This window comes from Equus quagga, chromosome 3, assembly GCF_021613505.1.
Source record: "Equus quagga isolate Etosha38 chromosome 3, UCLA_HA_Equagga_1.0, whole genome shotgun sequence".
Taxonomy (NCBI): Eukaryota; Metazoa; Chordata; class Mammalia; order Perissodactyla; family Equidae; genus Equus; species Equus quagga.
Window position 1 is genome coordinate 38,117,175 of NC_060269.1, and position 20,193 is coordinate 38,137,367.

General features: G+C 33.4%; 1 protein-coding gene across 4 annotated transcripts in view; it reads right to left on the bottom strand.

Annotated features, from left to right (window-relative positions):
• Positions 1-20,193, bottom strand: part of LRBA (LPS responsive beige-like anchor protein) — a 710,247-nt gene that overhangs the window by 419,614 nt on the left and 270,440 nt on the right. For all 4 annotated transcript variants that reach the window (XM_046655938.1, XM_046655936.1, XM_046655939.1 and 1 more), the window contains exon 36: positions 8,345-8,453. In XM_046655938.1, coding sequence (XP_046511894.1) covers positions 8,345-8,453 — 109 coding nt within the window. The remainder of the gene's footprint in view (positions 1-8,344; positions 8,454-20,193) is intronic.

The window sequence follows — 20,193 nt, forward strand, 5'->3', positions numbered from 1 at the left end:
GACTACATCCATAGAAAATCTAGAAGAAAATATAGATTTAAATAATCTTAAAATGGGAAAGAATTTACCAGAACTAAAAATAATGAAAGCAATGCAAAAGGAAAACCTCTAAATTGGACTATATTAAAATGTATCCAATTCAACTACTACTGGGAGTCCTAGCTAGAGCAATCAGGGAAGAAAAAGAAATAAAAGCTATCAGAAAAGGAAGGAGTAAAATTTTCTCTATTTGCAAATGACACAATTTTATATCTAGAAAATCCTAAAGACTCAACCAAAAAACTGTTAGATCTAATCAATTAATTCAGTAAAGTTGCAGGATACAAAATTAACATACAAAAATCAGTAGCATTTCTATACACCTTCAAACTACTTTTGCAACTTCTCCTAAGTCTATAATTATTTCTAGCTAAGGTTAAAAGAAAAACAATGAAGATAAACAGTTGTTAAAGCTAGACAATGGATGATGTTTATTCTTTATATTTTTCATTATTTTCTAAACTTTCTATAATAAACATGTATCGCTTTTATAATTAGGAATATAAATATTTCTTGTAAATAAAAAAAGCAAATGACCATCAATCTGAATAAAAAGCAAATATTGAAGAGATAAATTGGATAATTCATCATAATTAACCTTAAAATTGGCAGTTTAGGTCTCTAATATATTTTTTAATATGCTTCATATTTCTTGAGAACTGTCAAGCATTTGCTGAATAATATATTACTGCAACAGCAAAACACTTCATGATACCTTGAGGTCAACAGAAGATATGGGGACAGAGACTATACTGGGTTATTGTTAGAAGACCTGGGTTCTGGTTCAAAAATTAGCAATTTACTTAAAGCTGTGACAAAGGCAAAATCACATTGTCTCAATCTATCCCACATACTTCACAGATTTGTTGTCATGCTGAAATGAGAAAATGTGTATTAAACCACTAGTAGATGTTAGAGAGGCCACATAGCAAACTGGTAATAAGTTTATACTCTGTATCAGACTACGTGAGTTCACCACATATTAGTGGTATGACCTAGAACAAATCACTTAACCTCTCTGTGCTCCAAGTTTCCTTATCTGTAAAACTGGCGTGATCATCATAATGGTATTTACCTCAAAGGATTGTTACCAAGATTTATTTTATACTTGTTAAGAGCTTAGATAACGAAGTAGTGGTATAGAAGTGTTTATTAATTTTTTAAAAACTTAAAAGTACTTAACCAGCAAAAATAGGTTCACTATTTTATTGAAAACTGTTTTGTTTCCTAATGAGAAAAACTATTTGAAAAATATATAGATTGCTATATTTAGAATTAATCAAGTATTTTCAAACCCTTTATTTCATAAAAAAGTGTTTTTATTACTTCAAATAAGCTGATTGGCCATCAGTTGAATAGAATTCAGTTCCATTGAAGCTAATAAGTGAATTCCACAGATAGGAGATGAAATTCAAAGCAACATCAACCAAAAGAATATTAACAAATTCTTACTGAAGGGGATTTGAACTTCCACAGATTCCAAAATAAAATTATCGTGTGATAATCTTTTTGTGTGTGTGTGTGTCTGAGGAAGAGTGTCCCTCAGCTAACATCTATGCCAATCTTCCTCTATTTTGTACGTGGGACGCCAACACAGAATGGCTTGATGAGTGGTGTGTAGGTCTGCACCTGGGATCCCTGGGATCCAAACCCAAGAACCCCAGGCCACCAAAGCAAGCAGAGTTTGCAAACTTAACCACTACGCCACTGGGTCAGCCCCTTACGCGATAATCTTGATCACATGTTTTACAGATAAATCATATTAGTTTAAATAAACTAAACTTTGACAGAAAAATTCTTTTAACAAAAGGATTGTTATGATTTGTGTACACACATACACCATATTTACAAGACAGTGTCAATGATTTGCACAACATAATTTTTGAATAAATATTCTGTTTACAGCTGAAAGATTAAAAAACAAAGTTAAGATGTACACCCAATCAATGATGTCATGACATTCAAGGAACCTCTACATAAATCAAAAGCAGAAGATCTCAAGGATATCCCACTCCAACGATAATCATGCAATGAACTAAAGAGATGTGCAGTTCAGATCTACACTGTCATCAATCACTTGATAATAAATGAAACAAGTCAGCTACTTTACAACCACAAATGGTATATTAAATACATGACATCTCTTTTGTACAGGAGGAAGTAACTAGCAGTAGATAAAGTTCAGAGACATTATAAAAGAAAGCACAGCATGAATTCAAGTCTGAATATACATAACCTTCAGAATACAAGCTGTCTAGCAAAAAATATCCTTAAGCTTGTAGAGTATTATTTAGGATTTAAGAGCAATATAGTTAAAAATATATTAAATGTGAGCATGCCTCAATCAATTGGGGCACTGAAAAAAGGGAGCTCTTTCTCTATGAAAATAAAAGACTACTAAATATAAAAAATATATGTTTGCTCTCTTAAAATTGACTCTCATGTGGAACAGTTGAACAAATATATTTTCTCCACTAAAAGTTTAAGTTAACAATAAAATTTGTTTGGAAAAGTTTGTTTTTATTTAGCCATTTTATCATCATGCTTTACAATATTACTATAAAATATTATAAATCTCATAGCAAGATGATAAAGACTAAAATGAAAAACTGCACTAGATAAGCATAAAATTAAATAGCTCAGAATAATGCTGCTGTGTATGCCAGGATTAAATCCTATTCACACATTCTACAGAAATCTAATAAAGGAACCAAATTCACAGATTAGAAATTAAGAGATAAATTGCCTAGATCTGGATCCCAGTTGTAACTCTAGTTATTTCTTTTTTATGCTGTTTTCTCATTTATAAAATGGGAGATAACAGTAGTACTACCTCAGAGGTCTATTATAAGGATTAAATTAGTTAAAACTTATAAAGCACTCATAACAGTTCTTGACACAACATAAGTACTCATGCAATATTAGCTACTGTTGTCACCATTATCCCTCATCTAAATTGCAAATACATATGCTGTTTGGGTCAAATGAGCTTAATCTCTTGCATAACGCACTGTTTTAGAAGTATTTGTCTACTTTTCAATTCCGCATGTTTTCCCTTTCCTCACTGTCTCTCATTCATACACATAAAAACACATATACCACCACCACCATGATCACTAAAACTTCAAATAAAAAGAGTAAACTCCAGTCTTAACCCAGAGTTACAAAGTAATTTCTCCATAATCAATTAGAAAGGACACTAAGGAATAGGTTCCAGGTCAGAATGGTAAGCTGAAATGGCAATTAATTTTTTTTCTTCAATTCCTAAAAAATTAGCAAAAACAATTTTTTAAACAAAAACAATTAAACAAAAGTAACTAAATAACACAAGGAACACAACGTGAAGCATCAAACATTAAATAATTGGTTGCTGTGAGGAAGATAAACATACTGGACCCAGAACTAAGGGTGCTGCAAAGCTCAGTTCTTAACCATGTCCCCATGGTCCCGAAGCAATACTGGTAAGCTGACAAAATTCTGAGAATTTTCCTTAATGCCTTCATAAATGGAGAGAAACAAACTGAGTAGGTATCATTATCTCTTCTTTCTTGTAATTGAAAAAGCAATTATGCTGGAAAAACCTGCAGGACAAAAACTGGTGAAGCAAGGAAGTGAAAAATAGGGCTGACTTCCCTAGATAGAAGTAGACTCCAGACTAATTACTCTCTCAACTGACAGATAATGATTTAAGCACATTTTTCCCTGAGAATTGCCCACAGATTCTGATATGATAGAATGAACTTGGTAGAAAATACTTAACAAAATCTTACAAGAGAAAGCAAACCTTAGGTGTGCCAAGAAAGCCTCCTTGCCTATCTCAAAGATCTCTCTCCCTCTCTTCATGATAAGCTATACAATATCGGACAAAAATCAAACTAGCTGAGAGTGGGGGAAAAAGTTAGCTTTACATATAGTGGGGAGAAGGGAAGAAGTCACTAAGATTCTGTTTGTGTGGGCCAACAGAGTATCAGAGCAGAACATTATAAGCATGAACAAGAAGTAAAAGTAAAAGTATGGTAGTTATGCAAACAAGCTAAATAATAAAATTTTACAATAAAAATGGAAGATTCTATACAAAAGACAAAGAATCTTACAAGAACGTATAACAAAACATAAAAGGAAATTCCTCATGATTACTTTCCTCTAATGAACACAAAAATATAACAAAAAACCACAAAAAATGATAAAAGTCAAAATAAGTGAATAAGGTAAAGAGAGAGGTTGAGACCTAAACAAACAAAAAGAAGAACAAAACATAATCATTTTAGACAAACAAATTAGAAACATCAGGGACAAAATAAAACACCAAAAACTTAATTACTGATGGCTAAAGATCACAGAAAGTAAAACAATTAAGAAACAAATAATAGATATAAAAGACAAACACATGTCTAACATAGATTAATGTTTCTAAAGAAAAAAAAGAAAATGGAAAAGACATTTCAAAATTTAAAGAAATTTCCAAGAACTGAAGGAAAAATCTGAATTTACGGACTATAACAAAGACTATGTTCCAGGAACACTGATAAATAACGTTCAATATTGAGCCATACTGCTGTTAAGGAATTGAAATTCATGGAAAAATAAAGAAATCTCAGGCAGAAAACAAGCAAATCATCAACTGAATAAAATTATCAGACTGGACTCAAACTTCTCTGAAAGCAACATTCAAAGGCAGAAGACAATAATGCAATGTCTACAAAGTTCTAAAGGAATGAAAGCATTAGCCAAGAATATTAAATCCGTCAGGATGTCATTCAAATATAAAGACTATAGGTAAATATGCTTAAACATGAAAGAATTTTAAGTTTACAGCATACAGGAGCCCCATGTGGGGGAAAAAAGATGATGAAACACAGCCAATTAAGATTTGAGTCAAAAGAAAGAATTTGGAAATTAAGAAACTGTGAGTAATAAAATAGGGGGTAAATTCGCTTAAATATAGAACCAACACTCAAGTACTAATGAGAATTGTGATCATAAAATGTGAATGCTATATTTTTAGACAATATTAAAAAACATAACTTTGAAAATTGGGACGTAAAGAGAGAAAAATAAAAAGAAAGTATAAAAGGACTAATGTCCTCCTCTTTAATAGCATGAGGTGAACTGAAATATGCAGTTTAAAAAACAATGACATGAATACAGTAAAAAGAAGTGAATAATATGACTTAGCAAATTATTATGCCATAAAGCTATTTAAAAAAGTATGCCATCAACTTAATTTTTTCATAATCTATTATTAACTTCCTGTTCTTTGAGAAAATAACGATTCTTTTGTTAGAAAAACATTTCCTGTTTTTCTCACTTTTTATTTTGTTAAATTTACATATAATGCTACAATAGCCTTGTTATATCTATACTTACATACGATTACTTTATATTTCAAAGATACATTCACAGAATAGGATTATTGGGTAAATGAGTGTTTGTGCATGTCTATATAACTATTATTAAAATGCATATGACCGTATTGTCTTTCCATGAGACTAAAAATGAACATTCTCACTAAAAATATAAAAGAATACCATTGCTCATCTCATCTCCCCTATTCCTTCAGCAGTACATGTTATCACTCTGAGAATAGAGAAGGGATAGATAGAATTTATCCAATTTACATTTCCTTGAATATTTCTGTACTGGAGAATGGTTTTATGTTACTGGTCACTTACATTCTGCTGTGAGTTTCCTATTCATAGTCTCAGAGTATTTGTCTATTGGGTTGTTTTTCTGTTATCACTTCACAAGAATTATAACATGGGGAACATATTAATCATTTATCAGTCTTTCCATGTTCCATTGTGTCTTTCCACGTTGCTAACGGTGTCTTTCCTCAGCTTACTGTTATTTGTAGTAATAGACGTTTACTTTTATACTTTCTAAGTGTCCTGTCTTGGTTATAAAAGTCTTGCATATGCCTCAGTTCTACTTTGACAATTTTCTAAATATTTTTCTAAAATATTTACTGTCTCATCTTTCATCCTATATCCTTACTCCATCTCAGAGTTTTTTGTATATGCTGTCTTTATAGTATTGTTCTAATTAGTACTGTTTATCTACAAAGGCAAGAATGTCCTCAAAATTCTTTTTTCATAAATCTTAGGCCTACATTAAAACACTTATTTTCTCATGACAACTGGATATTTATATATCCAAATACATTATTTGGAAGTTTTTAATATTTGGATATTTTTAAGGGGATATATAAATTCCAAATTACTCCACTGTTATTCTAATGGAATGGTATGCCTATGGATATTGTATTCAATTTACATACTAATTTGAGAAAAACTGACATTTTCGTGACATTAAAATTTTCTCTTTTTGCCTATAAAGGACATTACGGAGACAACTGGGGAAATATGAAGAAGATCTGTAGATTAAGTAATAGCATGATAGCAATGTTAATCTTCTGATTTGACAACTGTTCAAGATTAAATCAGAGAATGGGCTTACGAAATTCTCACTGAAGTAAAGTTAAAAGGGTATCATGACTTGAACTTACTCTCAAATTCAGACAAACAAAGAAAAACAGAGAGAAGCAAATGTGGCAAAACTTTAACAATCACAGAACCTAGGAGAATGGTGAACATGAGTTCTTGCATTACTCATAACTTTCCTGTAAATCTCAAATTATTTCAAAGTAAAACACTCTCTCTGTCACACACACACACACACACAGATAGAAGATATACTATCCAACATGGAATGACTTCCATTAGTTTATATTTTGTTTTCTATTAATGAGACTTTACAGTTTTGTTCCAAATAGTATCTGTGAGTTTTTTACAGAATTTGAACCAAAATATTATTTTTGTATTAACTATAAACAGATTATACTTCTGATTTCCATTCTCAGCTGGCTACTGCTTGCTAGTCAAAAGAAAAGCTATTAATTTTTTGCACATTTATCTTGTAGCCAATAATCTTCCAAAGTCCCTATTAACATTGGTAGAAAAATGTTTAATAATTTCTTAGATTTTCCTAGATCATAGCATTAGCAATCTGAAAGTAATAACATTTCTTTTTTCTAGCATTTATATTAATTATATCTTGCACTTGTGAGATCATAAAAAGAAATTTATTAAATAATGGTGATAGTATCACTTTTTTTCCAGATTTTAATAGAAATGGCTTTAACCATTTAAAATGATGTTTAGTAAACAGTCTTTATCATTTTCAAATTATTTTCTTACACACAATTTTTCTCAGATCTTTATTAGGGCTGGCTGGTAAAATTTATCATTTGCTTTTTCCTACAGTTATTGATATCTTCACATAATTTTGAATTTGCTGATTAAATTTATTTTATAGGTAGATATCTTAATATTAAATCATCTTTGGAATCCATGAACAAATTCTAAGTGGTCACCCTTTAAGTTCTTTCATTACATTGTTGGATTATGTTGGCTAAAGTTTTAGTTAGAATTTTATATCCATATTTTTAAGTGAAATTGGTCTTCCAGAGTTTCATTTTTCCAGTATACTTTTCAGGTTATGATGGTTATATAAAATGTGCTGAGAGGTTTTCATCTTTTTTAACGTACCAGAAAAGTATCAGCAACATTTGAATCAACTGCTCTTAACATGTTAAAAAGAACCCAGACAGTGCTTTTTAATTTTTTTCCAATTGTTAGCAAACGTCCTCATCAAATTTTCTAATTCACTTTAGATGTGAATTTGGGTGACTTATATAGCTACAAAACCACTAATTTCCCCTACGAACTCACATTTGTTACACATGTTCAGGTGCAACTGCTGAGATAAGCAGTGGTCCCAGGATGGATCTACCACTTGGTCCCCACTGTGAGGATCCAAGAAGAAAAGCTGTATGCTGCCCCATTTCCTCAGCTATAAAGATTAGCATGCTCTCAAACCTTACGGGTAAAGTAACTTCATGCCTCTATGTTCAGCTTCTCTCTAGAAACCTGGAAGATCTCTCTACCATAGGAGTTTTCATTTCTGGTTAACTAGCTTTGTCTTGCCCACAGAGGGTAAAAGTTCTTCACTAATTTACTTTATTGGAAAGCTATCAGAGCCAAGATCCAGCTCACATGATTAAGATCAGGTCAGCCAAACACAAAGCTATTGCAAGCAACTTGTAGATGAATTGGAGTTGAGACCAGAGGGCTATAGAGACTTGTACTATCTTCCCAGAATTCCCCATGATTCTCTCACAAATTAATTTTTAATTTTTTCATGATACATGTTTGCTTACACCATATCACCATTCTACATATGCAGTTTCCCAAGATTATTATTAAAAAACGGTAATTTCCTCACATCAACCACATGTTTAACCCACCTCAAATTCCGCATGTCTGTGAATATCCTCTGCTCTCTGTCTGCTGAGGATAAATTCAGCTTCATTTGCTACTCTTACTAGATGATCCTTCATTGTTTGGCTAAGTAACCTATAAAGAGATGAATATTGTCAAGTAAATATATGTATACATACACACACACACACAATACACGTGATTATTCTCTGCTCCAAGGTGGTATATGTTGTCATTTGGGGGAGGAAAGAATGTTTCCTCTTCTGCTATCATACCCAATAAAGTACCAGTGATCACACTTAGTAATTGAAGACTGTAACAGCACAAGGTTATCCTTCTGGCAACAATAGATTAACTTTTACCAGACTAGCTAACCAACAAATGCAACTAAAAATGCTGAATTAAATTTGTGTTTTAATCTTTTTAAAGGTATTGGAGAGTTTCCAAGGCAGACAAGACATAAGGAGCCAAGATCCTAGAGAAGAAAGGACACCGAAGACATCAACATGTCTTTTCCCATTGACAAATTTGCTATTCACAGGTGGGAACAGAGAATCTAAACAGAGTTATTATCAGTCTTGTAGAGCCAGAGAGATAAAAGCTGAATTTCATAATCTATCAAGGTGAAACGGTCCTGGTAGTTTTCAGAATCTCACAGGGTGGAGAGAAAAAAACAACAAATATCAATGCAGGAGAGCCATGGTAAAATCCCAGAATTTCAGAAGAACTCAGAAAGGGAAACTGAAAATAGAGGAAACTCTCACAGAGATTTTTAAAACTCCAGATTTGAATCAGCTCAGTCTCTAAATTAACAATCAGCATCTCCTCTAACTGCTAATCAAGAAGCATAAGGATGGGGCTGGCCCAGTGGCACAGGGGCTGGGTTTGCCACACTCCCCTTCAGCAGCCTGGGTCCACAGGTTTGGGTCCCCAACACAGACCTACACAACTCATCAAGCCATGCTGTGGTGGCATCCCACATACAAAATAGAGGAAGACAGGCACAGATGTTACCTCAAATCACTCTTCCTCAAGCAAAAAGAAAAAGATTGGAAAAAGCTGTTACCTCAGGGCCAATCTTCCTCACCAAAATAAATTCCAGTAGAGATTAGAAACTATAGAACTATAGAAACAAAAAAAACATGAAATTAAGAATAGATTTACCAATTTATGAAACTCAGCTAAAAAAGGACTACTTAACTGAAACATAGGTCAGTGACAACTAAAGAGAACCATGGTAAGAAAAATGGTGAAAACTTGATAACATTAATAACAGACATACAAGATATGGTAAAAAGGTCTAACATGAGCGTATCTGGAGTAAAAAAAGAAAGTAAACAAATAATTAGAAAAGAGCAAGATTTGAAGAGAGAATGACCAACACTTTTCGAAAACCAGGAAAAAAACACTGAGTTGTATGTTGAAGTCCTACAAACTCCAAGCAAGATAAAAGAAAACCACACCTAGTGAAATCATAGTAAACCTGTCAGAGAAAAAAAAATCTTAATAGCAGCAAGGAAGAGGGAGAAGGTAGAAGGGGCGAGGACAATTTCTTGCCTTCAGAAGAGCAAGAAAAAGACTGATGGAAGCTGGATAAGAATGTAATGACCTCTTCAAAATGCTAAACAAAAATAGCAGCTAATTAAGAATTCTATATTCTTAATTATATTCTAATTCTTAACTCTAATTCAAAAAATATCTCAGTAATGACAGTGAAGGGATCCAGAATACACTACTGTGAAGAGTCTTTTTCTGAACTACCCTTATCTGCCTAAAAGCAGTCTCCCAAAAGAATTCAACTATCATAAATTCTCTTCCCTGAAGTTTCCCAACCAGGGAAGTGTGACTCCTATTACTTGGAGATGAGAACTCAGCACCTGGATAAGAAATCTTCTAAAGGACCATTGTCACAAAATGACCTTATCTCCTATCTATTTTCCTAAGGGTCTAATTATCTCTCCTAAAAGTCATTGCATTTTCCTATAAGCACCCTGCTCCCTTCTCCCTCCCCTATTAAGATGGTATCAAGCCTCAAATTCTAACCTCTTCTTTGAGTCACATTTTTCGATGAACTCCCTCCAACATCTTATGAATTAAAAAATCTGTCTTTTCTCTAGCCAATCTGTCTTTTGTCATTTTGATTCACAGGCCCCCAATCACTGAACCTAAGAGGGTAAAGGAAAAGTGTTTCCTCTCAGGCAAAAGCAAAATAAGGACATTTAATGAAAAACAAAACAGAGAAAATTTGTTACTAGACAATTCACATTAAAGGGAGTTCTTCAGACAGAAAGAAAATAATATCAGTTTAATATAAGACAAGGAAGTAAAAAAACAAAACAATGGAAAAGTTAAATGTGGGTAATCCAAAAGAATAATGAATGTTTACAACAATTGTAATAATGACTTCTAGAACTCAAAAATCATAACCTTAAAATACATAACAAGAGCAGACAAGGCAAAAGAAAGAAAACGAATTAGTGTTGTAAAGTTCTTTTATTGTCCAAGAATTGGTGAAAGAACCTATTTATGTAAGATGCTGACAACTCTAATATTCATGTTGCAATCTGTAGGTAACCACTAAAGGTATCTAAAATAACATATGACCAATAAACTAAGGGGAAAACTGAATAACAAAAAATACTTAGCTGAAAAAAAAGGAAAGAAAAACTACGCAAAATGTGGAACAAATACAAAGAACACAAATAAGTTGTTTTAACCTAAATACATCAGGAACATATAGAAAGCAAACAGATTTAATAAGATAATTATTGTCAAGTAGATTTTTTCAGTATGTGCTATTTATAAATGACACAATTTCTTTTTTTATAATTGTTTATTGTAATAAGAGACAATATGAGGCTGCACAAACGTTGCAAGCAATTATTCACAAAAGATGAACAATAAAAAAGGTAATGTACCTTCATTAATATAGGAAAAACTGACTTTAAGAAACAAAATTAGGGATAAAGAGAGAAACTCTGTAAATGATAAGATGATAAATGAACCAGAAAGATAGAAATTCAGAATTTTGAGATTCTATATTTGTATGTTCCTAAAAATATGGCTTACAACTAGATACAGAAAATACAAAGCTACAGAATATCTTAACAGTGGGATTTAGAAATCTGATCTAATTGACATATATGTAACACTACATCTACGAAGTGAAGAATAAACATTTGTTCAGGTAAACATGGAAGATATAGAGAAACAGGCAAAATGTCGGGTCACAAAGAAATTCGTAATGAATTTCAAAAGAAGATATCATGCTGAGTATGCTGACACAGTAGAATTAAACTGGAAAGAAATAACAAAATAGGACACTCTGTGCAAAGAGACTCTAAGATGCACCCTCCCCACCCCAACTTTCCCAACCTCCTGGTATCCACAGCCTTATGCAATCCTTTCCCTTAGATTTTGGGTAGGAGCTATGGCATACCTCTAATCAATAAAACATGGCACCATTGAAGGGATATCATTTCTATTATTACATTAAGTAAGATCTAACTTCCATCTTGCTATCAGACTTTCTCTATTGACTGTCTCCCTTGATGCATAGCTGGAGAGTGCTGCCATGTTACAAGCTGCCCTTTGGAGAGGCCCATGTGGCAAAGAGTCAAGTGCAGCCACCACTTCATAGCCAGTAAGGAACTGAGATTCAGTCCAATAACTCACAAAGAACTGAACCCTGCCAACAACCATGTGAACTTGGAAGCAGATCCTTCCCAAGTGGAATATCAAGAGACGCAGCCCCAGTAAACACCGTAACTGCAGCCTTGTAAGAGACCCTGAAGGAGAGGGCCCAGCCAAGCCACGTCCAGAATCCTGACCAACAGAAACTGTGAAATAACAAACGTGTGCTGTTTTAAGGCTAAATTGTGATAATATTATTAACACAATAATAAGTAACTAATACCACTTCCCCCTCACCTACATTTGAAAATTAAGTAATTCACTTCTAAATAACACATGCATCAAAGAAACCATAACACTGGGAATTAGAAATTGTTTTGAACTAAAAGATAATGAAAACAACATGCCAAAACGTGAGATTTAGCTTGGAAGGAAATTTATACACTGAATAAATGCAGTAAAGAAGGAAGACGCTTTGGAAATAAATTACCTAACTATTCAATTGAAGAAATGAGAAAAAGATCACGGAAATTAAATACAAAATAAAAATATACTTTAGAAAATCAATAAAATTAAAAGCTTGTTCTCTTTGAATAGTAAAATCTAAAAGAATACATAAACAATTAAAATTAATAATCTGAATTCAGAAACGTCACTAGATTGAAGGTAAACATACAAAAATCAACTAGACTCTAACAGTTACCAACAAATTGAAAGTAATTTTTAAGTACCATTTTGAAAAGTATTAAAAATCATCAAAATATGTAGGATAAATAACAAAAATGTGCTAGAGTTGTATATGTAAACAAAAAAATGCTCAGAGAAATTAAAGAAGATTTAAAGAAAGGACCACAACATGTTCATGAAAATGAAAGCCTCAGTATTGTAAAGATATCAGTCCTCAACAAAGTGATTTATAGATATAAGAAATCCCAATCAAAACCCCAGCAGGTCTTTCCGTAGAATTTGACAAGTTGATGCTTAAAGTTATGCGAAAATGTAAAGTACAAAGAATAGCTGAGACATTCTTGAAAAAAAAAAGGGACAGAGGAAAGAAAATAACAGTAATAATAATAAAGGATTTACGCTATCAAATATTAGGACTTATTATAAAGATATAGTAATTAAGACAGTGCGGTACTGGAACAGACGAACAGATCAATGAAACAGAAGAGAATGCCCAGAAACAGTCTCATATATATATGGTCACCAGATTTATGACAAAGGTACTTGTACAAAAGTGGGAGGAAGATGGGATTTTTTTCAATAACTGGTCCTGGATCAATCAAGTGATGGTCAGATAGACAAAATTAACCTTGACTTCTATCTCAAACCATGCAAACAAATCACTCCAAATGGATCATAAACAAGACCTAAATACTCTCGAAGCTTTCATAAGAAGACTAAATGAGCATCTTCATGACTTAGATTAAAGATTCCTTGAACAAAACAAAATACATATACCATAAAGAAAAATACTGATAAACTAGACTTCTTTAAAATTAAAGATTTATGCTTATGAAAACCACCATTAAGAGAACTAAAAGGCAAACTTTAGAAAAAGAGAATATATTTGGAATACAAGGAACTTATATCTTAAATATCTAAGGAACTCTTATAAAGAAGAAAAGGCAATAATGACAATTTTTTAAAAAATGAACAAAGAACATGAATAAGCACTTCACAAAAGATTTCCAAATGGCAAATAAGTTCACAAAAGGATGCTCAGCATTACTAGTCATTGGGCAAATACAAATTAAAACCATAAGATATACTGTACTCCAACAGAATCGCTAAATTAAAAAAAAAAAAAAGACATTATCCGATTTTGGCAAGGATGTGAAGCAACAGATACTCTCATAATCACAAAATATATGAAAAAGAATGTTTACAGCAACTTTATTTTTAACAACCAAGCACTAGCAACTACCCAAATGCCCACTAAGAATAAAATGAATTTTTTAATGGTGAAATATTCATATAATAAAATACTAAACAGTATCAAAAAGAACCAAGTAATGTTATGTGCAGCAAAATTAATTTCACTCAAAATGTTTAGCAAAAGCACACAAAAGAATATATACTGTATGAATCACCTTGTATAAATTTTTTTCAAAAAACTCACCTATAGAATTAGACGTCAAGGGTTTAAGAGATGATTAACTTTGGCGCTACTTAAGACCGCTCCACTTAACAACTCATGTGGAATATTAGCAATGATCACACAGTTCTAAATCTTGGATATATAAACAAATGACCTATTCTGATCAATGCTTCCATAACACCATTTACCTACCATAAATACCAACAGAATGATTCATCTTATATAAATGGGAGGTTTCTGGAAGACGTTTATTATGTACAGGTCTTCCAAATTCCCTTCTCTAAAAGGAATTGGAAAGACACGTTGATCAGGGCTAAGATTTGGGGGCAGGGAGGGGGTGTTGAGGAAGATTGGCCCTGAGCTAACATCTGTGCCAATCTTTCCCTATTTTTCTACGTGGGATGCCACCACAGCATGGCTTGACGAATGATGTGTAGGTCGGTGCCTGGGATCTGAATCCACAAATCCTGGGCAGCCAAAGCAGAGTGCACAAACTTAACCACCACACCACCAGGCTGGCCCCTGGGCTAGGATTATATTTTAAATTTATATGACAGAAGTGGCTAAACTGCCACTTGATAATGTCCACCTACAAAATGTAGACCCAATAGTCATCAACAATGGCATATCTATAGACAGACACCAGGAGGCAACTCCCATTTCATGGAGTACTTGTCTCACTTTGTAGCAATATTTTCATCAAAAATATAAGTAAAATATTCACAGACTTTGATACAAAGCAATTATTACTCTCCTAGTAATCTACCATATGAACATGTTCCCACAAGTGCAGAAAGATATACACGTGAACCAGAAAATTCACAGTAACACTGTTTATAGAAGTGAAAACCTGAAAGAACCAAAATACAATCATATACTGTAAAGAGATAGATTCTTCTGAAGTGACGATAAAAGGTTTTCGACAATAAATTAAGTGGAAAGAAAACTGAAGAATAATATTATGTGCAATATGAGTTTAGGGAAAATACACAAATTGTCAATTATGTAGAACAAGGGCAGCAAATTATGGCCCGTGGGCAAAATCTGTCCTGACAACTATTTTTGTTAATAAAGTTTAATTGGAACAAAGCCATACTCGTTTAATTATTTCTGTGGATGTTTTCATAAAATACTACTACATTAAGTTGAGTTACAGTGACAGAGACCACATGGCCTGCAAACTATAAAATATTTACTATCTAGTCCTTTACAAAATGTACCAACAATTGCTCTAGAAAGTAAAGCTATACATCCTCCTCCTTATATTTTTATTCCTTCACATTCTACAACAAGCAATTAAGAGGGAGAAAAAACAGAAAATCATGAAAGAAAATAGGGTCTCTGCTCTTCTACCACTTTTTCCATATCTCTATTAAGCTCATAGACACTATTTATAATCTGATTCCAGATCTGTTAGACCCTCTCCATTATCCCCCAACTGTCTACCAGCCACTTTAGAAGCTAATACAATGTCTTGTCTATGATTTTTGGGTAACATCATCAGAGTATTTTTTCAAATGCTATTAAACAATACACATGCAGGCATTAAAGATAAAAACAATCCCTGGTGTAATTTTAAAACCTGCTAATGAATAACTTCCTATGGATCTACAAATAGAGAAAGCAAGGGCTTTCATGAGTGCAGATGTGAAATACTGGCTTGTGCTTCTTAGTCTCTCTCTAGAGACCAAAAACCGCACTGTGAATTTAACATCAATATATTGCCTCACAGCACTCAAACATTAATTGAATTGATTAGTCAATGGCACACCATCCTCCCAGTCCCAAACAAGCAACCTCAAAGTTATTCCAGTCTCTTCTCTCTTCTCTACCACCTTCCTCCGGCCCCTAATCCATCAGCAAATATGGTCAGTATTTCCTATGTAATATTTCCAGATTTAATTTACGTTCTCTATTTCACAGCCATGTACCAAAAAATCAAGCCTTAATCATTTCATCCACATTATTACTGAGTATTTACTCTGATCTTTTAACATTTTTGTCCACAATTCCCTCTGTCTTTTGAATCATTGTCTAATATCTATTCAATAACTACCATACTATAAAGACTAAGAAAGGCACTGAAGATGAGTTGGGGAGAAAGAGAATACACTGAGGTCCTTTGCAGCTTTAAACTCTAATATAAGTGCCGTGGTGGACACACTCTAAGGTGACCTTGAATGAGTCAAGGTCTTATATGATTCCTGCCCCTTTGAGTTCAATCTGGGACTTGCTTCTAGGATAGAATATGGCAAAGATGATGGGATAGTCATTCCTTAATTAGCTTACTTTACACAGCAAAGGTAAAGGGAGAGTGACTCTTGTGATATGCTACATCATAAGGCTCTGCCTTAGCAGAATGGATGGATTGTCCTGCTAACCTTGTGAAAGCTGACATGCTGTCAGAGAGCCATGTGACAGGGACTACAGACAGTCTCTAGGAGCTGAGATCAGACCCCAGTGACAGCCAGCAAGAAAACAAGGACTTCAGTTCTACAAGTGCAAGGAAGTGAATTATTGCAGACTTGTGAAACCCTGAGTGGAGGATCCAGTTAAGCTGTGCCCAGACACCTGACGCACAGAAATTGTAAGAATAGTAAATGGATGTTGTTTTAAGCTGCAACGTTTGTGGGTAATTTGTTATGCAGTAACACATAAGTAATACAAGTACAATTATATCATAAGAATACATGTGCTATCATAGTTGAGTAGAAGCAAAGATCACTATAAACTTCTCAAGATGAAAAAAGCACCAAAAAGATGAAAAAAGCTTTTGAGAGCTAGAGCATAAAAGCTGTTGAGAGCTTAAATAAAGGGCAAGAGCAATAAGGAGAGGACATTCTAGACAACAGTATTAACAAAGCTATGAAGAGAAAACATAGGGGTGTTATATTTTCAAGAGAGCAAAAACACCTCTTCCTGCCATTTATTTTTCAAGATGGACACTTACTTGATGGATGGACAGATAGATAATATTCTGTCTTGATGTTTCATTCAATTTTTTTTGTGCTTTAGCATAAAAGTAATATATGTTGTCAAAAAACAACATGGAACACTTCAATAATGAAGCAACAATTGAAAGCCCCCAACCACCTTTCCTGTCCATTTTTCAGAGTAAGTCACTACCATTAATAGTCGATGTTTCTGTCCTTACATTTTTCTAAACTTAAAGAAATATATTGTATCTGTGTACATGTATATATGTAGTAATTACGTATATGTGTATACATATTTATATGATTGTGTATAAAAATATTTTTTAACACTGAAAGAGTTAGACTACACAAACCTGTTTATTTTACTAAATGGTGCACCATTATCACACAGAGGATTTCTGTGGATGAAACATACCATAATTTATTAAACTAGTCCCTCATTCAGAGATCATTCATTCTTTCATTCTGTTCCCTGATTGCTAACATCACCTCTATTTGCCTAGTTACTGAAGCTAGAAATATTGGTCATATTTCACTCTTCTTTCTTCGTCATTCTTCACATCCAATAGACTAAGTATTGTTCATCCTACATCTGCAATAACTCTAAAAAAGCTGGTTCTCTCTATAACATTTTCCAGTGTCCCTCAGGCACTCAACATCATGGCTTCAATTATTACAAGAGCCTCCAATCAAACTTCTTTTTATTATTCTAGCCAATGCTTCATCAGGGTCATCTTTCTAAAATGAAAATCTGATCATCAATATACACTTTCAAAAGTTCTGATCACCCTCCTACGACACAGAAGAAGAGTCAACACCTTTGCATGGCTTAGAAACCAGGCTCATTTTTGCTACTTCTTTAGAATCTACAAGCACTGCTTTCTCAAACATTATACCGTGTACTTTTACATCTCTTTGGATCTGTTCCCACTATTTTCTCAGGCAGGAATGACTTCACTTCTTATTCCATCTTGCCTATCTTATTAATTCTTCAGAGCAAAGTTCAAAAGTCAAATAAATAAAACCTTTTCTGATCCTACAATGCTTTTCCTCCAAATAACTAATCTCCTACGACGGTGCACATGCCTCTTTTGCGATACTTACTACATTATATCATTCCGTGTGACACCATCTACTTACAAATGTCTTCCATTCAAGATTGCACCAACCTTGTATAATTTATCCTTATATCCCCAGAGCACAGAACAGTGCCTGACAATTGCTGGGTGCCCGGCAGTGCTTGTAAAAAAAATAAACTCTTTGAACACTCACTGATGCAAGGCAATTCTACGCTACTATACGTGAGAAATACAAAGATGTATAAAACAGTCCACAGGGATTTTACAATCTAATATAAGAAGTTAGGATTGCACGCAAATAGTAAAGTACCTTTGATAAGTACTTAAGGTTCTGAAAACATTTACTTATCTTCTTCAACAAGATACAGCACTTTCCTGGTTTTCTGCCTACTGAGTAGCTGCTTCTTCACTGTCTCCTCTGTTATTGCCTCCTTCTCTGCACTACCTCTAAACTTTGTATGGTCTCAGAGCTCAGTTCCATGCCCTTTCCTCTATCTAAATCATCTCATCCATCCCATGACCCTTAAATCTCACCTACATGCTGCTGCTGATTCCTATATCTCTTAACACTACACTTGGTTCCCCCGCATTTTCAATTAACATAGCCAACTTAAAACGGAAGGAAACTCTGACATGTGTGACAACGTGGATGACCCTTGAAGACATTATACTGTATGATTCCACTAATATGAGGTACCTAGAGTAGTCAAACTCATGGAGACAAAATGTACAATGGTGGGTGCCAGGGGTGGGGAAGGGGCAGGTAAGAATGGAGAATTATTTAACGGGTATAGAATTTCAGTTTTGCTGAAGATGAAGATGAAACGAATTCTGGAGTCAGTGGTGATGGCTGCATAACAATGTAAATGTACTTAATGCCACTGCACTGTATGCTTTAAAATGGTTAAGGTGGTAGATTTTATATTATGTATATTTTACTACAGTTAGAAATTAAAATTTTAAAAAATAAACATCTCAGTTAAATGTCACTGTCAAAAAACAAAATAAAAAAACCATAGATCATATCACGCCACTCCTCTACTTAAAAGTCTGTAATGTATTTTTACTTAACAAGATTAAATATAAATTTCTTACCAGAGCTTACAGGGCCTTATGTGATCTGAACCCTGAATATCTCTAACATTTCCAAACCTCACTCTCTCCCTTGCTCCTTATGCTCCAGTCACTCTGGCCTCTTATTTGTTTGAATAATACACAAACATCATTCCCTCCTCAAGGACTCTGTTCTTGCTATTTCTTCACCTTAAAACATTGTGACCCAGAACTCAAACTGGTTGGCAACGTCTCTTCATTCAAATCAAGTGTCACTTCTTCATAAGTCTTCTGCAAACACTCTATATTGGCCTCCCTATAAGCTTTCTCCCCTCTTTACTCTCGTAACATTATCCTGCTTTGTTTCCTTCTAAACACTGATTACTATCTAAATTATCTTATTTGTTCCTTTACTTGTTTATTATTTGTCCTCTCCTCCATGACAGTAGAATCTTACTCACAGTCATATCCTCAGACTCCAGAACAGTGTCTGATACATAGAATACAATCAACAAATAAGTACTAAATAAATGATAGAAAATGAGTGCCAACACCATCCCCAATCTATTTTTTTTCCTTTCTTTATATCCAAACCTTAATTTCCATAAGATACAATTCAATCCTCTTTCTCTCTAAGGAATATTCCGCAATTCGATCCTGCAAAGACTTTTATTTTATGCAAATCTTATACTTAATGCTTATTGCATATATAGCATATATTATACTTGTTTACAGTATCATAAAAATTCTATTAGATTGCTATGTATATTACTCTATTCTCCCCATCAGACCACATTGATTGAGGAAGCACATCTTTTACTTACTCTTCTTTTTCAATCAACCACCTAAGAAGTACTGTTCAGGCAGGCTGTACTCAATCATTATTTGATAAATGTATACTTTGTGGCAATGCTTTAAAGTAAATATTCTCAAGTATCTAAATGTAACTAAGTAATTAATAGCAAAACTCTAGTGCTTTTAGGTTAGACACAATTGTATCAGAAATTTAAATTTGAAACATTTTCACTGCATAATACAAAATACTACTATCTAACCTTACTTATTTAAAG